At 32.4% G+C, this 22,508-nt stretch overlaps 1 protein-coding gene across 1 annotated transcript in view; it reads left to right on the top strand.

Annotated features, from left to right (window-relative positions):
- The window catches only part of ADAM2 (ADAM metallopeptidase domain 2), a 139,041-nt gene that overhangs the window by 9,759 nt on the left and 106,774 nt on the right, over positions 1–22,508 (top strand). Inside the window, exons 3-6 of the mRNA XM_072762690.1 lie at positions 2,426–2,554; positions 11,017–11,093; positions 11,708–11,876; positions 16,150–16,206. Of these exons, the coding sequence (XP_072618791.1) occupies positions 2,426–2,554; positions 11,017–11,093; positions 11,708–11,876; positions 16,150–16,206 (432 nt within the window). The remainder of the gene's footprint in view (positions 1–2,425; positions 2,555–11,016; positions 11,094–11,707; positions 11,877–16,149; positions 16,207–22,508) is intronic.

The raw sequence follows: 22,508 nt of genomic DNA, 5'->3' as shown, positions 1-22,508 counted from the left end.
TTTGTTTTTAATTATATTGGTTTGTGTTCATTGTTACATTTTTACCTAACCCTACTCTTAACTTTTTTTGCTGGAATAAATTCTAGGATGACATTTTGTAAATAACTTCAGTCTTCTAAAATTGTCATTTTAGTATCTTCTGATTTTCTTCATTTTTATTGACAAGGTAGTTATCAGTCTTACTGCTATTTCTTTGAAGATAAAATCTTTTGTTCTTTTTTTGTCTTAATGCTTTGAAGATTTTATTTTGGTTTTCATTAGCCTTTTAAACAAATCGATGTGCTTTTTCTTTGCTTTTATTACACGTGAGTTACATTGAGTTTATTGATTCTGTATCATTTTTGAAAAAAAAATTGTTATTATTTTCAGAGAATTTAAGTTTAGCTCCTTGGCCACTCTGAATAATTTCCAATGTTGGCAAAAGATTTTACAGGGAGAGAAGCTATGTATTTGATATACTTCAAACATTCATTATTTTCACTCGAGGGATACACGACATCAGGGGCTCTGCCTGTTTCTAGGCATCCCCAAGTAGCTTTCTTGCCCAAATATGGACATTTGGCTTTTTCTTTCTTTGCCAAAAAATGGTGTCCACATATCCACCAGCTAAATCTCTTTATAGGACCTTCAACTCAGGATCTGTGTGTTTCTTGAAGCCCCACTCTACTGTGGGTCATAGTCTTTTTTGGTATGACAAAAATGTAAAAAATCTTGCTCTGCTTGTCAGTAGTTTGGCTCTTTGGCCTTTTGCTTCAACAAATCCAGACTGCCATGGCAGTCACAGATTTTTATATTACACTTAAATTAGGAAAATGAAATGGGATATCTACAATTACCCTTTCTCTTTATAGAGCCGTTTCAAGGGTACCTGGGTGGCCCAGTAAGTTAAACATCTGCCTTGGGCTCAGGTCATGATCCCGGAGTCTTGGGATTGAGCCCCATGATGGGCTTCCTGCTCAATGGTGAGCCTGATTCTTCCTTTTCCTCTGTGACCCCTCCTGTTTGTGCCTTCTCTCTTTCTGTCAAATAAATAAATAAAATCTTTTAAAAATTTACAGAGCCATTTCGGCATATTCTTCCCATATTTATAAATAATATATTGTAATGTGAGATCTCCATCTAATCTGTTGAATTCTTGTCACATTAGTTCAATATTTAGTAACCATTTGCTATTTTACAGATATTTTTCTAAGTGCTTAGGATGCACTAGTAAACAAAATAAACAAGAATCTCTGTTTATATTGTTATCAAATGAGATTATTGATGGTATTAATGTGGGAAACAAAGGCAAAGAAAAAATTAAATTTCCTTATTACCTATAGCCCACTGACAAGTCCTTGAAATAGGCAGAGTGACATTCTTTGGGAAACTCATCTGCTTTGGCACTAATACTTTGCTAGGGGCAAAAGGTAGTATTAGCCTGACCCCCCCGGGATCCTGTAAGTCTACTTTAACATACAAAAATTCCTTCAGAAACTTCCTTTATCACTACCCCACAAGATGTATATTGGCAGCCATCCCCCAAGTATATGACCTACTGATATACATCTGAAGGGTATCATGACTAAGGTTTTATTAGACAGTAATAAATGGACTTTTCCTAACAACAGCTAGCCCCTCAAGGTCCTGGAAACCTTGCTTTCAAATTTCTTAGAGACATAAGTCTACCCTGAATACCATCTCAACTTGAAAGTATATAATTGGCCACTCCTCATGACCCTAGTTTAATTCTTTCTACCCATAGATCCTGACCTTGTGCTTTAATAAAATCACCTTTTTTTGTACCAAAGAGGTCTCAAGAACTCTTTCTTGGCTGTCGGCTTCAAACCCTAACATCTTTCCTACATCAATAAAAATGAATGAATTAGGAAGAATGTTAGAAGGTGATAAATGCTTAAGCAAAATAGAGAGCAAAGTTAGAAGTGTTGTTTGAAAATCCTGTTTTGACAATTAGGAAAGTTGCTTTTTTAAAATAAACTTGCCAAGATAAGCCTCACTGATAAGTTGTTATTTAAGTAAAGACTTGAAGTAGATAAGACAATGAACTATGCTGAAGAACATCCCAGGAAGGGATGTTGCCTATTACTGTTTTTTTTTTTTTTCTTTAAGATCTTACTTATTTGAGAGAGAGTGCACATGCAAGAGTAGGGTGAGGAACAGAAGGAGAAGCAGACTCCCCACTAAGCAGGGAGCCTAACATAGGGCTCGGCAAATACTCAACCCACTGAGCCACCCAGGTGCCCCTTGCCTATTGTATTATAAAATTAAAACAACCTAGAGGACAGCGTGATGGTAAAGTGAATGAGGAGAGGTCCGGACACCAGGATTTTTGAGTAAAATTAGAACAAAGTAATCTTTCTATTTCTCCCCTGACCCTGTCTACTCCTGTCTATAATAAATACAATAAATATATTTTCAAAATAAGAGCTTAGAAAACAAACTTCCCATTAAATACTTTTTATCCTTATTTTACAGAACCTTTTTGCCTCATAATTTTAGAGTTTATGGATATAATGGCACAGGAAGTATGAAGCCTCTTGAACAACAGTTTCAGGTATGATTTTACTGTCTGTTTTACCTTTACTATGTGAGTTCTTATGATCACGTAACTTAGGGTTCGCATATTAGAAAACAAAGGATTGTGAGTTATGTGTTGTTTTAAAATGAAGTTAACATTTACTTTTGATGATGCTGTAACTGAACTAAGATGGTTCTCTCTCCTTGGTGAGCTACAGATAGGGACTACACTGGGTGGTTGTCACACAAAGGAAACTATTTGCAACAAACAAGATCACAGGGAATAGAACCAAAGCCTAAGCAGGAGGGAGCAGGTTCTTTTTATTTTGTGTTTAGGGTGAATAATCAGAGAGGGAAAATTAGTCATCACGTGCAAAGGCAGGGATAAAGTTGTGCAGGTGTCCTTAGAAAACATGCCTATACATACATTTTTATGCTTGTTAATGAAGATTGTGTTCATCATGGTGTGGAGATTTTAACATAATAATGAAAAATAGGTAAGTATTGGACAAGGGGAAGAGGCTATGGGGCATGCTCAGAGAGCCAGTATAAATGAGATGGAGTCTTGGGCTCTTATCATGGGTAGAGAATGCAGGGCCTTGTTTATTTTTCAAACATCTCTGAGAGTTTTACTACAGATTTATTGTCTCTGATATTCTTAGGCTATTTCCGGGCCTGATAGAGATTCAGTTTTTGCATTCCTTTTGTTCCCTTAAAATCCTTAAATACTGAGGTTTTTGCATTTCTTTATAATTCTGATACTTCCTAGGAAGCTCTGCAGGAAGTGTGCTTGGGCAAATACAGTGTGCTGGTGGGGATAAATTACAGAAAAAACCTGCCAGCCTAAAATGACTTCCCTTGGGTCACAAAAACTGTGTCTCGTTTACTTTTTCTGAGAACCTCTAACCTTCTGCTTACAACGTGTCACAAATTAGCTCTTATTACAAAGATGGTTAACCAAACCAAAAAGGATTGTGATTTATTTAAGCTATTATTTCATGATGATGTATGTGCTTAAGTACAGGTAGCAGTAAGGTTGAAAATACCATGTAATACTTAAAATGGAAAAAAAAAAAACAACCACAATTTGAATCAAGAAAGGTAAATCTGGGAAGAGAAGGAGAGTCCAAAGACTTGTCTAACATGTTCAAGGACTAAATAAATATACATGGAATTTCATATACATTTAAGAATATCTCATGTATTTGGAACAGTTGAAGCTTTGTTTAATAGTGTCTATGCTTTGTTGTAAAAATAATCAAGAAATGTGCATAGAATTGCTAGGATGACCCATGTCTGATATACTGTTTTTCTTTTTTCTTTCTCACTGCCCTACCAATTCTTATTGCTTTTTTTTCTGTTTGTATTCCTGATTTCTGTGTAGTGAATCAACCAGTACTTTGAAATTAAAGCATTTTTGTTTAAACTAAGCTTTTAACAGAAGAAATAATAGATATGGTGAGTTGGTTTAAATTTTACGTGAGTCATCTACAGAAATACATAAATACTATGTGCTGTCAACGCTATACACACATACACACACATAAATGTATGATACGTGTGTGTGGCATAAAAGCATGTATGTGCGTGTGTGTGAGAGAGAGACCGAGTTGGAACCAGTGGGACAAAGAGACACCAGAGCTACAATATCCCATACCGGAATTTTATGTAATTCTGCCATTCCTAGCACCTACCTCTGCCCCTACATCCCAGGAGGTGACCATGAGAGATAAATGTATAATTTAAAAAACAAAGCAAAGACTACTTTATTGAAAACCTGAATGAAGTAGGTTGTTAATGCTGGCTTCTAATGTAATACATATATGGTTCCACATAGATAACTGATATTTGCCAAAACTGCAGGCCTATTTCTAGCGCAGGGAAAATCAGGAAAGTTTATTGAATTAGCCTAAAAGTGTAGGTAAATTTGTTTTTAATAAAATCTACAAGTGATTTTCATCCCTCAAAGTCATACTATCTTGGAAAATACAGACTTAGCTACAAAAGAACAGATTAGTCCATTAGACATAGAAAGAATTTATTTATTGCCTAGAGCTTACAAGTATAAGCCATTCATGAATGTGGACTTTACAATTTCTCTAGAACAAATAAATATTCATCATGTTATTAAAAGATAAAATCACCAGGATAGCATAACAATTCAAAATTTGTATGCACATAAAAATAGATCTCAAATTACATGAGGCAGAAATTGACAAAAATGAAAGGAGAAATATATAAATTATTAAAATAATTGAAGATGTAAATATTTTCTCAATAATTGATAGATGAAGAGGAAACAAATAGCAAATCTGATGGATCTTGAGATGAACTATCAATCATCTTCATCTAATCAACATTTATAGGAGATAACACAGAGTAGCAACAGTATACACATTCTTTTTAGTGCAAAAAGAACATTAAACAAGATGCGATAAAGGAAAACAGTGCAAGAAATGGCAATGATAAAAATAGAAAAAACCAAAGAAGGAAATTGATTAATAATAATAATAATAAAGTTTTTGATTCCTCCATGAAAATTCTATCATATGCTTACTTAAAAATGATTTTTTTACTTATTTATTTATGACTTTTCCAAATGTTTATAATGCTGATATAACTTACTGATTATTCCAAAAGATTAGAAATTTATCAATCTGAATTATATAAACCACCTTTGGAAGGAAGTAGAAAAAGCTGGTGGAAAGGTCCAGGTATTTTATTTTGATCTTATAAACTATGATTCGAACCGTTGAAACTCTACATGGGCCCACAATTAAAAAAAAAAAAGGCAAAGTAATCTGTTATGATGATATGCTAATGAAAAAATTTTTTAAAAAAATAAGACACTGTTATAGTTCAATGTAAAGAAACCATATAGTAACTTAAACAGGGAAAATGTTACATAAAGAATTATTAAGTGCAACAGAGACTCGATTAAAAAATAAGAAGTAGAGAGAACTCTAAAATTAACGTTGGAATACCAGATACAAGAAGCAGCCAGCACCCCTAGAACTGGGATAAAGAAGACAGTCTTGTTATCCCAGGGCTGCGATCCAAACCTTGTTAGAAGAGGCACAACTGTGCCTCTCTTCATATACATTTAAGAATATCTCATGTATTTGGAACACTTAAAGCTGAAGAGCAGGAAGCCACAATGGTGCTGTACCAATAGGTATTGCCATAGAATTTCTTTTTGGAACTTTCTGGAAATCTGTTTAGGGTAGTCAGGAAAGCTGTTCACCAAGCAGTATCTCACAAAACTACTCTGCTACAAAAGGAAAGGGATTTGAATCATGAGAGGAAACTACTGGTTGATGGGTGCTAGTGACCATCATGCACTAAAGGATCTGTGTACTGGAGAATCATCAAGTACTGAGGGATCCTGGTGGTACAATGAGCGGGACACTTACAGGAGCTTTCCAAACCAGCACACTGGAACCAGGAAACAAAGCTCTCTTCTCATGCTCTCTTACATGCTCTTCTGGCAAATCTCCAGTGCCTCTTGGCAAAGGAAAAAATAATTTAGGAGCCTAGATTTACTTACACAAAGCGGATAAAAGATTTATTAGAAGCTGAGTGTTAATACATCAATAATTGATAATGTCTACAACTTTGACTAGTCAGGCTTCATTTGCACACATTTGAACTCTGGTAAAACAACATATTTACCCTATATTTCTATTTAACAAGATTCAGCTACCCTTTTTAAGAATGAAGAAATTCCCACTCTTCCCTTCAATTGAGGAGAAAAAGAATCACAAGAGCCATTGTGATCGTTAATTAATGCTATGATAACTAGAGATTAAATTGTGAAGTTAACTTTCAACAACTTGTAGATAAACCACTAATAGGAAGAAGGAAAAAGAAAATGGTTAGCTCATACAAATAAACACATATGTATACATATAAGAAAAAAAGAGAAAATATGCAAAGCCACTATTTTCTTGATTTCTGTATTAAGTTATAATTGCTGTCTATGGCTTTTCCTCCCTACTACCTATTCCTTGTTCCCATTGCTTTCACCCAGAACCTTAGCTTGTTATGGATATTAACCAAGCAGAATAGAGTAAATCTTTATTCCCAAAGGGCTTGCATCTTTAATTATACTTTCTTTTGGTTGCTGTAATAATCAGCTGGGTTCAAGTCTTAGCCCTTCTTGCTTTTATTGGTAAAGATAACTGATTTCCCTTTGATATTCAGAGTCAGTCACTCCAACTACTAGATTAGCCTTTGTTTAGTGATATAAGAATCTGAACACATCCAGTTGGAAGTTTTCATCTTCCAAATTAGTAGCACTGTTTTTATGTCCCTGTTATGTACTATTTTATGTAAGGACAAATTTCCTTACTGAGATGGAATGCAAAAATTCTAAAAGATTATTAGGTATAATCGTGAGAGGAGACATTCCCACCTCAACACTAATTCCTGAACTCACATATTCTATCAGAAAACCATACCATATAATGATCTCTGGTTCAAATATAACCCTAGCCTTTTAGAGTACCAACTGGCATAGTATATGACTATTAAGGAACCTAGGGTATCTTCCAACCAGACGAGCTGCTTTCAACTGATAGAGTTATATGGTAAAGTTTATGTTAATCTCAAGCACATAAAACCATTAATGCACTTAATTTGTTGAGAAATAGGTTTCTGTATCAAACTCAGGCTGTTATAAAGATTTGTCATTTTTATTTTTTTAAAGAGTCACATTTTGGTTTTATTGATTTATTTTTTATCTGTTCTTATTTATTTATTTACTCTAATCTTTATTATTTCCTTTCTTCTCTTTGATGTAGTTTTAGTTTCTTTTCTTTTCTTTTTTTTTTCCCCATGTCCTAGGTGGGTGGTTAGGATATTAATTTAAGATTTTCTTCTTTCCTGGGCACCTGGGTGGCTCAGGGTTGAACATCTGCCTTTGGCTTAGGTTGTGATTTCAGGGTTCTGGGATTGAGTCTCGCATCAGGCTCCTCAGAGACAGCCTGCTTCTTCCTTGGCCTATGTCTCTGCCTCTCTCTCTCTCTGTCTAATGAATAAATAAAATCTTTTTAAAAAAGAAAAGATTTTCTTCTTTCTTAATATATGCGCTTATCCACATAAATTTATCTCTAATTTAACTACCTACCATACTTTTTAGTATGGTATACCTTCATTTTAACTTACTTTAAAGTATTTTCTGGATTCAGGTTTATTTGTTCTTTGACCCATAGTAGGTTATTCATTTCCACATATTTGTGAGTTTTTCCAAATTTTTGTGTAAACGAGTTTGAATTTCATGCTATTTTAGAAATATATTTTTATTATTTGTATACTTTTAAATGAGGCTTTTTTATGGCCTATCATATAGTCTATCCTATAAAATGTTCTGTGTATACATAAGAAGAATGTATATTCTGTTGTTATTGTTATTTGGTGGAGTGTTTAACAGATGTCTGCTAGGCTTCATTGATTTATGCTGTTTTCAAGCTTTATATCTCCTTGTTGATCTTCTGCCTAGTTGTTCTATCCATTACTGAATGTGAAATAGAAAAAGAAAAGAAGTCTCCAACTATGATTGTTGAATTGTCTATTTCTGCTTTTAATTTTACCTAGTTTTTTTTTTTGCTTTGTGCAATTTGGTGTTCTGTTATTTGGTGCACATGTGTTAAAAGTGTTATATCTTCCTGATGTGTTGAAACTTTAATAATTCTAGAATGTTACTCTTCATTTCTAGTAAAAAAATTTTTTTTAAGTCTATTTTATCTGATTTGCTTGGGGATGCTATTTCATGATACATCTTTTTTCATTCTTTTATTCTCCATCTATTTGTGTCTTTGAATTTAAAGCATGGTACATGTTGACAAATTATAGATTTGTTTTGTTTTTTACTTTTTCTGACAATCTCTACCTTTTATTGATAGTCTCTATTGGATATGATATTATCATACATCTATTTTTAAATCATAGTTTCCTTCAATAAATCTTTGAACATAATTATAATGTCTCCTTTAAGTTTTTTTCCTATTAAATCCAATATCTGGTCACTTTCATAAGTAGTTTCTACTGCTTGCTTTTTTTTTTTTTTTTTTATCCTAATGAGTTCCTTAGATCTTGTGGAAATAAGCAAAACCAAACAATGAGAATAAGTGAAGGCTACTTATTCAAAGCTTGCCAGAGTGAGAGAGCTGAATCTTGGCAGACACTCAAAAGCAGGAGGAAAGTAGGAAAGGTTTATGAAGTGGGAGAACTTGGCTCTTGTCTTACAGAGTCAAAAAATGAATCTCATGGAGAAATGAGAGGAGTAAAGCAATAGAAATTTATCAAGCAAAGATATAAAGAAAGCTCTCAGAAGTGAAAGGGATCCTGACAGGGTTGCCACTGAGGGCTTTTTCAGCTTGCCTCTTATAGAAAACCTCATTAGAGTTGATGGACTTGGGATTTCTTGAGCCATTTTGAATGAATGACATATGATTGTTTTGAGTCTTGGTGATTACTTGGTAGATCTCAAAGGAAGATACTCCCTAGCATTTTGGGGCCAGGGGGCCAGATTTACTTCCTTATCTCTGTTTTTATTGCATCTCAATGTCCTTGGGATTTATGGGAACCTGACTCTGGGGCCTTTCTCTTATCTTTCCCTGCATAGCCCTATCTGTCCCTATCTCATTTATATGATAGAAAAAAGGGAAAGCTTCATGAATCCCTGATTAGAGGTTGTTGGCCTGAGGAAGGTGTAGGCTAACTAGAAATGGTGAAGTATTTTATGTTTTATGTTTAGGAGTACATATTTAACTTTCTCTGCTTGGTCCTAAATTGGAAGGAGAGACAAAAAACTAGGTAAGCTGATAGTTTTTAATAAGTCTTGATTATCTGGGGGTGACTGTTATATAAGTTATTGTTCAACTTCCTGGATTATTACTGGAGATAGCAATATGAAATCTGATTTGCAGTGGGCTGGCTTTCTGGGCTATTTATTGTCAACAATGGGATTGGTTTTCTGGACAGGTTACTGAAGGACTATTTTTAATATTTGGTCTGGCCTTTGTCCATTTGTATATTCAGTCTCTCAATCTGTAATTGTAGTTTTTCACTGAATTTAGGGAAGTGTTGGCCATTAGCTCTTCAATATTTTTCTACCTATTTTTTTCTTTCCATTTCTCAGAAACTCCAATTAAGCATATGTTAGATAATATAGCCTTACTGGTTGCTGCAACTATATTTAATTTTTAAAGTCCCTCTTTTTTTCTCAGTTTTCTTTCAGATTTGATAATATCTTATAGATCCATACTCTTTTTTTAAATCTTCTTCAATGTGCAGTAAAACCTATCCTGTACATTTCATTTTAAATATATTTTTTGTTCTAAAATTTAGAGTTGGCATTTGTATAACGTTTATTTCTTTAAAAAACCTATCCTGTGCATTTCATTTTAAATATATTTTTTGTTCTAAAATTTAGAGTTGACATTTGTATAATGTTTATTTCTTTGCTGAATTTGCTTATTGTTCTCAACTTTCCTTTATATTCTTGATCACATTTTTAATACTGATTTAATGCCTTTTTTTTTCCTCTACTAATTCCAAAATCCTGACTTATTTCAGGGTCAGCTCTCTTTTGGATTGTTCTCTTGACTAGGGGCCACATTTTTCTTTTATTCATATATACATTATTTTAAAATCATATACTAGCCATATTCAATGATACATTGGAGCTTGTGACTTTTTTTTTTTTTTTTTTATTCTTGCTATTGCAGACAAATAACTAGACGGGAACCAGTTTCCAAACTCTACTCTTGAGTTTGGAGACAACCAAAAATATCTCCTTAGTTCTTCCAGTTTTTTTAGTTTGTTTCTACTAAACTATTTTCATATAGTGTCAATTTAGTTGTAAGTAAAAAACCTACACCTGAGTTAATAGCACACATTTTTAAAGCCTGATTCTGTGCCTCCTCCTTTCTTGAATATCACATCTCATTTTCTAGACACTTTCAAACTCTGGTTAATAATTTGGGTTTTTTTGTTGAAATATTATGCTGACCTGACTTGAGGAGTGCCCTCAAGTGAAAACCATTACAAATGCAAATCTTAAAAAAATGCAGTTTTCTTTCTAGTGAGGGTTCCCTGTCCCCCTCCTTTACCTTTCTGCTTTATTATCAGTGAGAGTTAATGCAAGTTAGTTGGCCGTTGTACTCAAGTAATTCTGAAAAGAACAAATTATCTTTTGGATTCAATTTTTTAAACTCTATCCTGCAAAATTAAGTCGAGAGAGTGTGGAAAAAAAGTTTTTGATGATTTTTACTTTGACCCTAGTGACTGCAAATGTCACGTGTAATTTATAACAGGAAAATTTTTGAATAATTGAACCAAATGCTCATGCAATAATCTTATAAATCTATTTTGGAAATAATGAGTATTTGACACATATATGCAAATAAACATATATGTTTTAAATATTTGAAAATATTTCCTTTAACATGAATTGTTCTAATGAATTATGCTAATAGAGGTATCTTTATTTTTCAGAATTTTTGCTACTACCAAGGGTATATTGAAGGTTATCCAAATTCTATGGTCATCGTTAGCACATGTTCTGGACTCAGGTTTGTTATATAATTTTATGATTACAAAGTAGAACCGTGTTTTAGAAATTTTTAGGTTTTTTTTTTTGTTTTGTTTTGTTTTTTTTTTAAGAGAGAGAGCAGAAGTGGGGAGGAGCAGAGGGAGAAGGCTGAACATGAAGCCTGCCACAGGGGGCTCCATCTCATGACCCTGAGACCATGACCTGATCGAAAACCAAGAGTCAATTGCTTAACAGACTGAGCCACCCAAGGGCCTCCCAAATTTTTAAATTCTTAAAAATTATATTCAGGAGTTTTAAAGTGAGGCATGGCTTATTGTAGAAAACTGTCAGTGGAAAAGCATAGTATGCAAATTCTTGTTATGTCTCCTACTCAGTCTTGAATTGAGATTTTTGATATATTTGTAAACTATAAAATATTAATGGCTAAGTGCATACCAATTATGTTCCAATTCTTGCCACTCAGTGAGTTTGTGGACATTCAGTAACTCTTTCCTACTTTACCATCTAAGACTGACTCAAAAAAATCTACATACTATTAAACTCATTCACTGTCATTTTCTTATTTATTTATTTATTGTATTGACTTTAAAAATGCATTATTTTATTTATTTACTTATTTTTTGATATTTGTAGGGGCTTACTACAGTTTGAAAATGTAAGTTATGGTATTGAGCCCTTGGAGCCTTCAATTGGTTTTGAACATGTGGTTTATCAAGTAAAACATAAGAATAAAGGTGTTTCTTTATATGCTGAGAAGGATATTGAGTCAAGAGAAATGTCCCATAAAATACAAAGTATAGAGGTAGGTGATTGAGTAAACTATATGATTACTATGCAGCAATATAAACAATGTATTTTTCTAATGTACAAATTATTTACATTAACATACATTACAGACTGGATAGATAGATAGATATACCAGAAACTTCATGACCTCTATTGTAAGCCTTAAAACTAGTATTCAATTTTTTAGAACTACAACCTGGCATTTTCCACTGTTAGTAGCATGTTTTCTTGTGATCTAGATCTTTATTGTCTGCAGATGCACTCCTTTCTCCATATTTATTATGCCAAAATTTTGATATAATTAACACAAAAGCAACTCACATAAATATTGAAGATAAATATCTAGGGTCCTGAAGAGAGTCACCAGCATCTTTAAAGGCGACTGCCTCATGATAGGCCATTACATTTTCCTCAAGAAAGACAGGGTTAATCTTCTTATACAGGAATGGAGAGATTGCTTCTACTAGAAAAGAAGATTCATCAGAATTTAGGAGTTCAGTGAACTCGAGCTTCATCAGAGTCTTCCCATATGTTTTTATTCCAATTTTCAAGATCTTATTTCTTCCCAATTATGTCCACATTTTAATAGTAGACACATGTAACATTGGAAATTCAATTTGCATAATATTTCATCCATTCATATAAATGAGATTGAGTTTTGTTTTCAACAATCTCAGCTCAGCAAATACAGTAGTTAAGGATTTCTTTAGGGCAGACATTTCTACAGAGAAACATAACCAACAAAATGCATGTATATATATATATGTACGATTGGATGAGGTCCAATCATTTTGAAGCGTAATCTGCTTTACTCAAAGTCCCCTAATAAAAATGTTTATCTTCAAAACTACCTTCACAGAAACATCTAGAATAATGTCTAACGACAAATCAGGGCATTGTAGCCCAATCAAGTTGACAGATAAAAACTATGCACCACACCAGAGTTAGAAAAATCATTACTATATTTCTTCTAAAACTTTTATTATTCAATCTCTTACATTTTAATATATGACACATTTTAAGTCAATTTTTTGTATGGAATGAGATAGAGTTCTAAATTCATCATTTTTTATTTGGAATCTAGTTTTCCCAAAATATTTTTTAGTGAAAAAAATATATGTTGTTCCACTGAATTTTCATAATTTTTTTTCACCCAAAGGGCAGTTGATCATAAATGTTTGGAATTATTTCTGCACTTGCAGTTATGTTTCATTGATCTTTATGTCTATTCATATACCAGAACCACATTTTATTTTTTTTTAACCACTATACCTTTGAAGTATGCTTTGGAATTAGTAGATGTACACTCTTCAGGGATGCTCTTTTATGAAACTGTTTGGCTACTTTGGGTAGTATTCATTTCCAAATAACTTTAAATTTTATTTATTTTAATTCCCTTAAAAAGCCAGATGGGATTTTATTGATTTTGTAGATTTCTCTGAGAAATATTGCCATTTAACAATATTAACTCTTTCTATTTGTGAACATTGAGTAGCCTTTGGCTACTAGGTTTTAATTTCTTTTGCAATGTTTTATACAGTTTAGTCTTCAAGTTGTCATCAAAACTTCTTTTGTGAAATTTATCTCTACATTTTTTATTGAAATACTATTGCACACTTAATTTTTATTGCAAACTTCTTCTTTTGCAATTAAGATGCCTTCCATTTATTTTTCATTGCCAAATTGCCCTGGTTAGCACCTCAAGTATAGTGTTGAATTAGTGAGAAGAGATATCTTTGTCTTTTTCCAATCTTAGGAGGAAAGGATTCAGTCCATTGCCATTAAGTTTGATATTGATGGTGAAATAAAATAAAAACTCTCTAGAACTTTTTACTCACTTTACTCCCTGATAAAACTCTCCAGTTGTCCATTCTATCCCACTTTTTTTGACTTTTCCTTATGCATTCACATTTTAGATACTGATATTTTTCATGTTATATCTCAGGTTTTCATTTGTTTGTCATGTATTTTTCCATTGATTTATCTACTGTGATTTACAGATCTTCCACTCTCTTTCAAGTTTTTTTCCTGAGTAATCCCAAGATAAAATATACAAACACACATTATCTATCTACCTACTTATCTATCTACCTATATCTATCTATCATTTATGTATCTATCATCACTTACCTTCATGTCCCATCTTACTCCCTGAATATTTGTATTAATGACCTTTGACAATTTTTTTTTTTAAATTTTTTTATTTATGTATTATAGTCACAGAGAGAGAGAGAGAGGCAGAGACACAGGCAGAGAGAGAAGCAGGCTCCATGCACCGGGAACCCGATGTGGGATTTGATCCCGAGTCTCCAGGATTGCGCCCTGGGCCAAAGGCAGGCGCCAAACCGCTGCGCCACCCAGGGATCCCACCTTTGACAATTTTTAAACTTAAATCTTTAACCTATCCATGTTGCAATTAGATCATCAGGTAGTGTTATGTGATTTTCTTGCTTAGATACAATTCTTTAGCATTTACTTGACTAAAGCAAAGTTTCCTGCATTTGGAGATATCTTTATATAACACATATCTAAGCAAATTGTCTCTGTATATGGCTACTTTCTCTTATTAAATAAAATGGCTTACGAGGTCTTTTGAAATCAAATATCTACTCACTTTTCCAACACACACAATTCCTGGCATTATTTTATGCATTTTTGTCTTAAATTTTTATTTGTTTAGGATGAACTGTGTATTTTTTCTGCATACAAGCTTATTGCTCAGTAAATGAATAAATTATTATTAACTGAATATTACCAATCCCAATCTCAAGTATGACAATGATAAAAAATTACTTCAGGGAATGTTAAGCAACACTAATATTCATTAAAACAAAACAAAACAAAACAAAAACAGATTTGAATCTCTCAATCCATTAATACATTATTTTTCTCAATTAATTTAAATGTTTATTTTATTTTTATCCTCCAGTAAAATAGTGTTATTTTCTTGTTTAGGGACTTTAATAAAAGGATAGAATCCTATATGCAAGACTGTTATGCAAAATTTAGTGCTTAATTTTGGAAGAAATGACAAGAAAGCAGTAGACCATAAGGGGATTTCATCAGCATTTTTTAAATGAAACCCTCAAATCTCCAAAAGTTGGGCTAAGAAAGAGAATTTTAAAGTGGGGGGAAAATGAGTAATCAATCCTAAAGTTTTCTATCTGACCTTTCTCAACTTTTCTTTTTCCTTTAAATTACTAAAATCATCACTCTTTTCATCTTTATTAAATCCCCTGATTTGTTGTTCCCTCCTTAATTATTCTCTTTATATGTTAAAGAAAAACAGTTTCAAATGCAATGGTTTTGAACTTTCAAAGGATTAAATATCAGTGTAAAGAAGAAAAAATGCAGACACTAAAATAAACATGACAAAATTTTCCTGAATTTCTGATATTTGATTATCCTTTTCTGCTTCCAAATATTTTTCAGTGCATATAGACGATATGCTATTTTAGTAACAAAATATTTTGAATTTTCCACACTTATAGTCTCAAAGTGCTTGCAGCATCTGTCTCACATGTGTGTTCCTCCTTCATGAAAAATAATGAGAATAAAAGTAACATTTTATTAATAGTAATTATAACAATTATTACTTTGTCCTCATTTTGGGAAAACAATCTAAGTCACATAAATGATAAGCAAGATTTGAAATACCGTTAGGCTTCACATTTATGCCTAATTTAACTACTATGATCTAAGTGGATCACATCATACTCAGAATATACATCTTGAAATATCTGTGATCTGATTTAAGAAAGTTTGTCATTTTAATTATTTGTTGGCGAACATTTTTTTAAAAAAATTATTTGGCTAACGTTTTTCTGAAGTAAATTATACAAAAATTACTTTATCCTTCAAATGATATCCCATTCTTTTAGATAGAGATGTGTCCTCACTCCTTCGGGGTATAGAAAAAAAAAGAGGACCACACACTACAGTATAATAGAATTTTTAAGCTAATTAAACACACATATTTTGTAATGGAAAGTCAATAGAAAAGTTTCTTTAGAGAAAATAATATGAATAGCCCAGTACCAATGAGAAATTGCCCACTTGAAGTAATGGAAAGTTTTTCTTGAGTAAATTGAATATTTGATCAAATGCAAAAGAAATGACAAAGGCAAAATTTCTGAAAATGATTCAATGAGCAAGTTTTGATTATATTATCTAATTCTTTTTTATATATAAAAGTATATTTTGCGACACTGAATTCATGAGGTAATGATATATATTAAAATATTTAAGTAATACTTCTATTTTGATATAAAATTTTTGGTTTTTTTCAGCCACTTTCTGAGTTCTCTCAGTATATAGAAATGCATGTTGTAGTTGAAAAGAATTTGGTAAGTATATTTTGATTTATTTGTTTTATGTCCATTTATATTAGCAATGAAGGGTTATAAAAAATTGGAATAAATTTTTAAGAAATGACAATAAATGACTACTTTTGCTTTATATCTTTTAATGTATTTTAAATTACTAGTATTGTTAATAAGTTGGAAATCAAATCTCTATCAATTTATTCTTAGTTTTACATAATTGACGTAAATTAAAACCATTGCTACCTTTAGAATAGTTTCTTAGTAATTTTTATTTATCCCTCTCATCTTCCTAATGCTTGGAAATGTCTAATTATTTTACTATCTCCATAGTTTTGTTTTTTTCAGAATGTCATATAATTGAAAATTAGAGTATGTAGCCATTACAAACTATTTTCCTCACCTTAGTATATGTTTTTAACTTTACTCCATGCCTTTTCATGGCTTAATAGTTCATTTCTTTTCAGCACTGAATAAAATTCTATTGTCTGAATATACCACAATTTATTTATTCACTCAGCTACTGAAGGATATCTTGGTTGTTTACAAGTTTTGAAAATGGTGAACCAAACTGCTAAAAACATCCATGTTCAGGTCTTTGTGTGGGCATAAGTTCTGACTCCTTTGGGTAAATACCAAGGAGTATTATTGCTAGATCATATGGTAAGAGTTTGTTCCATTTTGTAAGAGACTGCTAGAATTTCTTCTAAAGTGAATGTACCATTTTGCATAAATGCAAAATGCACTTTAAATATGTCATCCCATTGTCTTCTGGCCTCTGAGATTTCTTTCTTTTTTCATTTTTTTCTCTTCTCTCTTTTCTCTTCTCTTCTTCTCTTCTCTTCTCTTCTCTTCTCTTCTCTTCTCTTCTCTTCTCTTCTCTTCTCTTCTCTTCTCTTCTTTCTCTTCTCTTCTTTCTTCCCTTCCCCTCCCCTCCCTTCCCCTCCCCTCCCCTCCTCTTCTCTTCTCTTCTCTTCTCTTCTCTTCTCTTCTCTTCTCTTCTCTTCTCTTCTCTTCTCTTCTCTTCTCTTCTCTTCTCTTCTCTCTCTTCTCTTCTCTTCTCTTCTCTTCTCTTCTCTTCTCTTCTCTTTTCTATTCTCCTCTTCTCTCTCCTCTCCTCTCCTCTCCTCTTCTTTTCGAGAGAGACACAGAGGGAATAGGGAAAGGAGCAATGAGACAATCTTAAGCAGACTCCACATTTAATGTGGAGCCTGATCCGGGTCTTCATCTCACAACCCTGAGGCCATGACCTGAGCTGAAATCAAGAGTCCAATACTTAACTGACTGAGCGACATAGTTGTCCCTGGTGTCTGAGATTTCTGATGAAAAATTGACTGATAATTTATTATTACTTCTCTCTTGTCGCTTTCAATATTCTGTATTTGTCTTAACTTTGATAGTTTGGTTGTAATGTCTTTGATTATAAAGTGTAATTGATGTGATGCCCTTTGAATTTATCCTTCTTATTGTTGTTGAGCTTCCAGGATTTATAGTTTCATGTGTTTCATCAAATTTGGGAAGTTTTTGGCCATTGTTTCTTCAAAAAACTTCTTTATTAGGGACTTCCATAATTCATATATTGTTCTGCACAATGGTATCTTATAATTCTTTTTTTTCTCTCTGATTCTTAGACTCAGTAATTTCAATTATTCTATTCTTGAGTCCGCTGATTCTTATGTCTCTTCAAATCTACTTTTGAACCATTCTAATGAATTTCAATTCACTTATTGCATTATTCAACTCCAGAATTTGTTTCATTTCTTTTTATAATTTCTCTATCTTTATTATTCTCATTTTGTTCATAAATCATGTTCCATTTCCTGAATTTCCTTAGTTCTTTCTTTTCTTTAACTGTTTCAGCATATTTTATGTTATCTTTTTATGATCGTTTTAATTAAATTACAGTTAGTTAACATACAGTATAATATTAATTTCAGGTGTTAAATATAGTAATTTGGCACTTGCTTTCAATACCTAGTGCTCATCACAAGTGTCCTCCTTAATCCTTATCACCTATTTCAACCATTCTCCCACCTACCTCTCATCTGGTAACTGTTAGTTTGTTCTCTAACGGTTAATATCTGTTTATTTATTTGTTTGTTTGTTTATTTAGGCCTCTTTCTTTCTTCCCCCTCTTTGCTTATTTATTTTGTAAATTCCACATATGAGTGACATCATATGGTATTTGTTTTTCTCTGGCTATTTCACTTAGCATTATGCTCTCTAGCTCCAACCATGTCGTTGCAAATGGCAAGATATCATTCTTTTTTATGGATGAGTAATATTCCATTATATATAATATATATATACATCTGATATGTGATATATCTCTATCTATCTATCTATCTATCTATCTATCTATCATCTATCGACATTGGCCACAGCGATAGATATATCTGAGATATATCTCAGATAGATACATATAGCACATGTGATATATATATATACATATATATATATATCTCACATCTTCTTTATTCATTTATCAGTCGATGGAGTCTTGGGCTGTTTCCATATTTCAGCTATTGTAGATAAGGCTGCTATAAATGTTGGAGTTTATGTATCCTTTATAATGAGTATTTTTGTATATTATGGATAAATCCTAGTGGTGTAATTGCTGGATTATAGGATATTTCTATTTTTGACTTTTTGAGGGAACTCCATGCTGTTTTCCAGAATGATACACTAATTTGCATTTTCACAAACAGTGCAAGAGAGTTCTCTTTTGTCCACATCCTCACCAACACCTGCTGCTTCTTGTGTTGTTGATTCTAGCCATTCTGACAACTGTGAGGTGATATTTCATTGCAGTTTTGATTTGTATTTCCCTGATAATGAATGATGTAGAGCATTCATGTGTATGTTAGCCATCTGTATGTCTTCTTGGAAAAAATGTTGATGTTTTTCACCCATTTTTAAATTGGATTATTGATTTTTTTGGTATTGAATTTTATACCTTCTTTATATATTTTGAGTACTAACCTTTATCCAGTTACATTATTTGAAAATATCTTTTCCTATTCTTAGGCTGCCTTTTAGTTTTGCTAATTGTTTCCTTTGCTGTGTAGAAGTTTTTATTTTGAATGAAATCTCAGTGTTTTATTTTTTCTTGTTTCCCTTGCCTCAGGATGCTATATATAAAAGGAAGTCGCTGTGGCCAATGTCAGAGAAATTACTGCCTGTGTTCTCTAGTATTTTCACGACTTCAAGTCCCACGTTTTGGTGTTTCATCCACTTTGAATTTACTTTTGTGCATGGCATAAGAAAGTGGTCCAGTTTCATTATTCGCATGTTGCTATCCTGTTTTCCTAATACCATTTGTTGAAGAGACTGTCTTCTTTCCTTGGATATTCTTTCTTGCTTTGACAAAGATTAATTGACCATGTAGTTTTGAGTTCATTTCTGAGTTTCCTATTCTGTTTTACTGATCTATGTGTCTATTTTTGTGCCAGTACCATATTGTTTGATCACTACAGCTTTGTAACATAAAGATGTGATTATGATGCTGGAAACATGATGTCTTCAGATTTACTCTTCATTATGTTTTGGTTATTCAGGGTCTCTATGGTTTCATACAAATTTTAGGATTTTTTGTTCTATTTCTGTGAAAAATGTTGGTATTTTTATAAGGATTACTTAAATGTGCAGATTGCTTTGGGTACTATAGACATTTTAACAGTATTTGTTCTTTCAATCCATGAGTCATGGAACATATTTTCATTTCTCTTCAGTTTCTTTTCTTAATTGTTGATAGTTTTCAGAGTACAGGTCTTTAACTTTTTTGGTTAGTTGATTCCTTGGTATCTTGTAGTTTTTGGTGCAATTGTAAATGGGATTAATTCCTTAGTTTCTCTTTCTGCTGTGTCATTATTGGTGTATAGGAATGCACAAATATCTGTATGTTAATTTCATATCCTGCAACTTTACTAACTTTGTTTATTAGTCTTAGCAATTTTTTGGTGGAGTCTTTTAGGTTTTTCATATAGAGTATCATGTCATCTGAAAATAGTGAAAGTTTGACCTCTCCCTTGCTGATTTGGATGTATTTTATTTCTTTTTGTTGTCTGATTGGTGTAGTTACAATTTCCAGAACTATGTTAAATAACAATGATGAGAGTGTACATCCCTGTCTTGTTCCTGACCATAGAGGAAAAACTCTGTTTTTCCCACTGCAGCTATGGATTTTTCATAAATTGTCTTGATTATGTTGAGGTATGTTCCCTCTAAGCCTACTATGTTGAGGGTTTTTGTCATGAATGGTTGTTGTACTTGTCAGGTGCTTTTTCTGCATCTATTGAAATAACCATGGTTTTTATCCTTTCTTTTATTAATGTGTCATATCACATTGATTGCTTTGTGCTTATTGAGCCACCCCGGCAACCCAAGAATGAATCTTACTTGATTGGTGAATGACTTTTTTACTGTTGTTGGATTCAATTTGCTACTATTTTATTGAGAATTTTTGCATCAATATTCTTCAGTGATACTGGCCTATAGTTCTCTTTTTTAGTGGAGTCTTAATCTGGTGTTGGTATTAGGGTAATGCTGGTATCATAGAACGAGTTTGAAAATTTTCCTTCCTCTTCTATTTGTTGGAGTAGTTTGAGAATAGGCATTAGCTCTTCTTTAAATGTTTGGTAGAATTTGCCTGTGGAGCTATCTGGCCCTGGACTTTTGTTTGTTTGGAGTTTTTTTTTTTTTATTATTACTGATTCAATATCTTTGCTAGTTATTGGTCTGCTTAAGTTTTCTATTTCTCCTATTTCTGTTTTGAAAGTCTATATATTTCTAGCAATTTATCCAGGTTGACCAATTTTTGGTATATTTTTTATGATATTCTCCTGTAATTATATTTCTGTGGTAATTGTTACTTCTCCTCTCTCATTTGTAATTTTATTTGGGTCCTTTCTCTTTTCAATAAGCCTGGCTTTAGGTTTATCAATTTTATTTATTTATTTTTTTTTAAAGCTAGCCACTGATTTCATTGATCTATTGTGTTTTGTTTTTCTTAGTTTCTATATCATTCTTCTGCTGGATTAGGCTTCACTTGTTGTTCTTTCTCTAGATCTTTTGAATATAGGTCTAGGTTGTTTATTTGAGATTTTTCTTGCTTCTTGGAATAGGCCTGTATTACTATATATATTTCTCTTGTATCCCAAAGGTTTTCGACTGTGGTATTTTCATTTTTATTTGTTTCCATGTACATATATACTCTATGTATACATGTATCTATGTGTATATGTATATATATATATGTATATATGTATATACTGCATATATACATATATATAATTTCTCCTTATATTTCCTGGTTGGCCCATTTATTGTCTAGTAGCATGTTGTTTAACCTCCATGTATTTGTGGTTTTTCTAAATTTTGTAGTTTAACTGACTTCCAAGTTTCATAGCATTGTGGTCAAAAAAGGTGCATGGTATGATTTCAGTCTTTTTGTATTTGAGGGGGCTTGATTTGTTATCTAATATATGATCTATTCTTGATAATGTTCTATGTGCACTTAAAAAGAATTTATATTCTGCTGTTTTAGGATGGAATATCCTGAATATATCTATTAAGTCTATCTGTTCCAGTGGGCTATTCAAAGCCATTTTTCATTGTTGATTTTATGTTTAGATGATCTGCCTATTGATATAAGTAATAGGTTAATGTCTCATACTATTTTTATCAATGAGTTCCTTTATATTTGTTTTTAATTCTTACATATTTGGGTGCTCCCATGTTGGGGCATAAATATTTACAATCGTTACATCTTCATGTTGGATTGTCCCCCTTATGATTATTTAGTGCCCTTTATCTCTTGTTAAAAACTTTGTTTTAGAGTGTAGTTTATCCCATGTAAATATTACTGTTTTGGGTTTCTCTTGACATCCATTTATATCGTGTGCATTTCTCCATCCTTTCACTTTCAATCTGCCGATGTAGTAGGTCTAAAATGAGTCTCTTGTAGGCAGTTTAAAAATGTTGGTTATTACTGGTTTTCCCCCTTTGTTTCTATTTTTAAGCCAGGTTTCCTAGGCTTTGTTGTTTTGTTTTATATCCTGGGTCAGCATATTTTAGTGGTCAGCTAGTCAATGATGAGTCAAAGGTTATCTTTCAACAATTGAGCAGTAAGTCTTCTATCTGGGATTTATCTGTGGATGGGGGATAGTATTCAATATTTAGGTAGTCTTCCAAGTCAGGGAGGTTTTAATTTTGTATCAGGATTTTCACATGTGTCTTCTGCTAGTAAGTAATGTCTTCAGTTTGTTTATACATGACCTTGTGGATATCTTGGATCTTATATTGTCTTTCCTGAGCCTGAATGATAT

Source organism: Vulpes vulpes, chromosome 7, assembly GCF_048418805.1.
Source record: "Vulpes vulpes isolate BD-2025 chromosome 7, VulVul3, whole genome shotgun sequence".
Taxonomy (NCBI): domain Eukaryota; kingdom Metazoa; phylum Chordata; class Mammalia; order Carnivora; family Canidae; genus Vulpes; species Vulpes vulpes.
This window is presented reverse-complemented; position numbering and strand designations above follow the sequence as displayed.